The 5,047-nt window shown below is 42.1% G+C and overlaps 1 protein-coding gene across 1 annotated transcript; it reads right to left on the minus strand.

The window, feature by feature from the left end:
• Positions 1-3,398: 3,398 nt before the first annotated feature.
• On the minus strand, positions 3,399-4,457 carry CCR75_009253 (uncharacterized protein; the record flags this gene model as incomplete). The annotated part of the gene is made up of 3 exons (XM_067967295.1): positions 3,399-4,106; positions 4,181-4,218; positions 4,292-4,457. 3 exons carry the CDS (start codon positions 4,455-4,457, stop codon positions 3,399-3,401), a joined length of 912 nt encoding a protein of 303 aa, XP_067815199.1.
• Positions 4,458-5,047: the final 590 nt, after the last annotated feature.

Raw genomic sequence — 5,047 nt, forward strand, 5'->3', positions numbered from 1 at the left:
TCTTAACGTGTAGTGAAATTTCACTACGCGTTTCATCACTGTTATCGATGCGCCTGTCGCTAGACGCACCGTCATCCTCGTTGGAGGGATGTCGCGCTCAATATATTTGAGCCTACTACCCTCTAGTGACTGGCGACGAATAAAGTTATTCGACGCTCCGCAGTCCACTAGGGCTTTAAGTGACAAATCATTTGTCACTTTCAACTTCAAGGTGATGAGGGATACCTCATCACCAGGTGCAGAGACACATAATGATTGTGTGTCTGGAGCAACTTTTGTCAAGAGATTTGCAAATTCTCTTGAGGTTGCTGGATCAGTAGGGCGTTGCGCCCCTACTGACCCCGTCCATTTTTTGGCGGTCCGCCTCGCTGTTGCGATTTCGCAACAACGTCGGATCCGCGACCGTTGCCCTTTTTGGCATACGATCCAAAATTACGTTCAGTACCTTTTGGTGCTGGACGTGGGGCACTACACTCATGAGCGTAATGTCCCAATTTTTGGCAGCGATGGCATTTCTGCGATCGCTTATTATTCGAAAAGCGAGGTTTCTCGCTTTCGACATAGGAAAGGTCCATGGGTTCTGGACCTCCTAGTTCGTGTCGTCTAGGTGGACGATATGATGACGAACTTGCTTGAGCCTGTCTCAAGCTAAAGTCCTCCTGTTCCGCTACGGATATTGCTTCTTCAAGCGTATCCAGTTCCAAGCGGAACAGGTGGGTCTTTACGGGACCATCCGTAAGACCTTGCATGAACACCGTAATCAACGTGTGTTCATGGACTGGGTTATTGGTAATACAACTCGCTAAGAGTCGTATGTGCTGGGCATATGCGTGCACATCACGCTTGCCTTGCTTAAGTTTCAGAAGCTCTGAACGAGCTCTGAACTCAGCCCTTGGTGGCTCAAACGTCTGTTTGAGTCGGGTTTTAAAAACCTCTAGCGACCCAAAAACATATGGGTCGCGTAACTTAAGGCCCAATGCCCAAGTTTTGGCACGACCTGCCAGATTTGATTGAGCGAATGCGATTTGCATTTGCTCGTCGATAATGTGACGTGCCCTTATGGCATCGTCTAATTCGACAAACCATCTTAAAAGGGAGTCTTCTTCGACTCCCCTATATTTTGAGATGTCAATCTTTAGAGTTTCGGGACGACGCGTTTGCGTCATCCCAGGTACAGGGGTCTGTACCTGTTGTAATCTCAACAGTTCCGCCTGTTGAGAGCCTTGCTGATTCAGCAAGGCTACTTTTTCCTTCATCTCGTCAAGTTCATGTTGTATGAACTTGGCGACGGTTGAATGGAGGGCATCTCTGTCTAAGTTGGACAGTAATGCCAGGATTGCATCGTTTCCTACGGATGAACTCATTCGTTCAACCGCACTCCTTTCTATATCACTTAGAAAGGAGTAGCTTTCAGGGGAAACGTGATGCGTATTCCCACTACCATCTAACATGTCCATGTTAAATGTGGGAAATGTGGTCCTTGGACGGACTACAAAGTGCTACCAGGTGTAACGGGGCACTGCGACTTGTACTGTTTCAGTACAAGTCCACTTCACACTGCTTCAGATGTGAGTGGTGCCTCTCGTTAAGTAACGTACACTGTACGTGCAGAGGAAGACTTCCCTTAAGACAAGTTAACTTAAGGGTAAAATGAAAACTGTATTAATATAGTTAAGTGTCTTTGTTAATCTATCTTTGTAAATGTTGTCTTAACTATAAACTAATACTAAACATGTAAATGAATTCTTATCTATCTTATCTCGTAACTCTCTTTGATTACTTCTACAGCTGATTAGTCTGCGGAATAAATAGACATAATGGTCTATACCTATTTATGGATAAGAACTCAGGAAATTACTATTTAAAGTAATTTCCTCCAAATATTATCTACCTTTTGGATAATATTAATTAACAATCTTTTATTGTTAATTTCATGTAACGATACACCCCGTTACAGAAACAGTACAAGTCGCAGTGCCCCGTTACAGGGTTGATTTAAACTTAAATCAACCGTACAACAGAACTAGAGTCTATTGCGTCAATATTACCAGATTTTTGTAATATCTGAATTATCAAGTCAAATTAAAATAAAAGATAATAATTTTGCCCTTCTTTATTTATTTCCTCTTATGGGAAATAATATTTATGTGACGTTACACACTTGTTCATTTGAGTTTGACCGTGCATTCAAAGGTTGAAGTCTGCCTGACTCGCCGATGCCGTTGAAATCGCTATAAAAATATGGCAAGTTTAAACAGCACTAAGACACGGAGGTTATGACACGCGATTTAAAATTAGCTAACAGAGCATTTATACGTATAAAAAGTCTAAAATTGGAATCATAAAAAGCTCAATTCTTTATCAAAATAATGAGATGAAAAGATTAAATTATCTAATCAGCTATTGCGTGATGAGGTGCCTAATTTCTGGTGCATGTCTACGAAACGCCATCTATCCGGAAATTTGGGACCTCCATGTGTGCATCACGTTGTGAGGCCAAAATCTTGAATTAAACATAAAATTAGTGCTGCAAGACTCGAGGTAATAAAATGACTAAAGTTCGTGGCTCCGACCGGTGCGTAAAGTATAAAAAGTATCGTTTGGAATTTTTTACGAGTTTAAAAAGCTGTTCCATAAAATCCACAAAAGCAATAGCAGAGTCGTTTGATAGTCTTTGAACGAAAGCGAAAACTTTGATGTCTCCTAAAGCTCGCAGATGGGATTAAGGCTGTTGAGCTCGCTCTCTCTCGCGACAGAGATCTGTATGTGTGCAGGCCTTAATGACGCTAGATGAAAATGATATCAAGACGATGCTTCAGCATTTCGCTTGTAGAAAACACAACATTTCTAAGACTGGCTATGATACGCTTAAATTATGGCTGACGCAAATCGAATGGACAAAAAGACAAAATACAAAAATATGAAGTGCATCGTAACCACAAAAAATTACACAACTTTGACCTTCACAGACACAACGATGGAGTGCGTATTCTACTCAACGTTTTTGTTAATACGAAGGGTATCAATTGTCTACTCGATGCAATTCATGTCACTTGAATAGCGAGCAAAGAATAAAGCTTCCAATCCGAATGAAACTTAGCTTTAGCTGTATATGTGAATCCAATAGTGCATCTCGTTGCAGCCAATTTATTTGATTTTTTATGTAATGACCGTGTCGTTAGCCTATTATGTGTTCCATTGCAGCTAGGGGGGGCACAAAAAGCACCACTTATGCGATCTTCTTGTTATATGGTCCTATTAAAGACAATTGGAGTTGCCTTGGCCAGCTCTGCTTGTATCTGTAGATCATGCCATGGAGTGTGCTTCACTCGCACTAGCATCTTATAAGTGTGGTATTTTCGATCCCACATGGACAACTTAGCCTAAAGCAGACCCATCTATGATTGCAGAAAGTCGAAGAGCTCATCTTCATCGGGATCAACTGTCAAACTTAATCGGCTCCAGCTCGTAAGGTCCAGTCCACCTTCATCCCTTTCAACAGCAATCATGGCCAATGGCTCCGGGTGCTCACAAGTAAAGTGGGACGAAGGTCCGGACACTAGAACTGGCTCTGGCTCGGGCTGGACGGGATAAAGGCGATCGTACGCTTGTTGGTTCTCTGCCTGTACGAATAGTGTATTCGCTTGAAAAAGACTTGATTCTTGCTCGTTATAGAACTTGCGGCCAGCAGGCTGTACCATAGCAAGGCTGTCCGTTCCGTGGTCCCACGAAAGGTCCGACGCAACGTCGTCATTGCACGTGAGTCGATGATCGTAGTAGATTGCTCCCTCCTGCCTCTGTGTCATGTTTGGACTCGGCAATTCTACCAATGCCTTTTCTTCGCATTCTGGCACCTCCCTCTTCTTCCATATTTGGGAATCTCTTATGCATTGATTAGCACGATTTGTCGCTTTAATACTGTCAGTGCTTTCACTGTCCGGATGCCGTGCATGCTTAAAAGTATCTTTTGTACTTCGTTTTTTCGAATTCGCACTAGACGTTTGAAGTTCATGACGAGAGCGTTTATAGCCGATTCGATACTTTTGGAGATGGGACTTGATATGCTCTGTCGTTACTTTCTCTGTCTGAATTTGACTCTCCATTATCTAAAATCACGATGGAAAGAGCTAATGGTTTAGTTTGTGGGCTCGCATATACCACAAGAAGCAATTGGACTTACATCGAGTAGCGCTCTTGGAGACGCCATCTTAACCCCCACTGGTTTGAAACGAATATCACAAAAGCTTTAAAGATTCGTCACCTGTTCAAGTGACAGCTTCAACAAACGTACACTCAAAGACTGCCGATACAAAACACATATGCAGCTCCTCTGTCCATAGAAGTCTCTTTGGCTTGCGTGTAGCTTCATTGGTAGGCCTCTTTTGTATCCATTTTGGACTCGTAGAATTTGGGTCCGACTCTGGTGAGTTGATGACGTCCGGTTTGCTTGAATTCATATTTAAGTGCCAGGAGTGATTATTGATAGTGAATGGCTTTCTAAATGGCTCAGCTTACTGCTGCAATTGGATCACCATTAAAGTTAAGCCCACTCACTGACAATTTCGGCCACAAGGCAAGTACCGGTACATAGATATAGCCATCCGGGAGATGCGAGGATACAATCTAAAGGCTTTAGATACCTTACTTTTGGCGGGTCGAATCTTGACGTCCTTAAGCAAACTTTCATTTTTCACGGTTTCTGCTCACACCTGTGTCAGCACATAGAATTGATAGAAGACTCGGAATGATTTTTTCTTCTGCCTTCGACTTTTTCCTGTTACCGCTGCCTAGTCATCGTACGCCTATTATTCTAGATCAAGCTAGAGCCTAATAGTCAATCTAAGTCAGGAATTTTTAAGCTACCAATATATTAGAAACCTTGCTAAAACTTGCTTAAAAGAAAAAGCAACATTGATCGTTACGAGCGAAAATAAGTCACGACCAAATAGATTGAAATTTGAATTTATTAAAAATCTGGAATAATAAGAGGTAGAATTCATATGCTCGTTTTCTTAATAAATAGAGCATACAAAAGTGATGGCACTCT

The sequence above is a fragment of the Bremia lactucae genome, linkage group LG10 (assembly GCF_004359215.1).
Source record: "Bremia lactucae strain SF5 linkage group LG10, whole genome shotgun sequence".
Classification (NCBI taxonomy): domain Eukaryota; phylum Oomycota; class Peronosporomycetes; order Peronosporales; family Peronosporaceae; genus Bremia; species Bremia lactucae.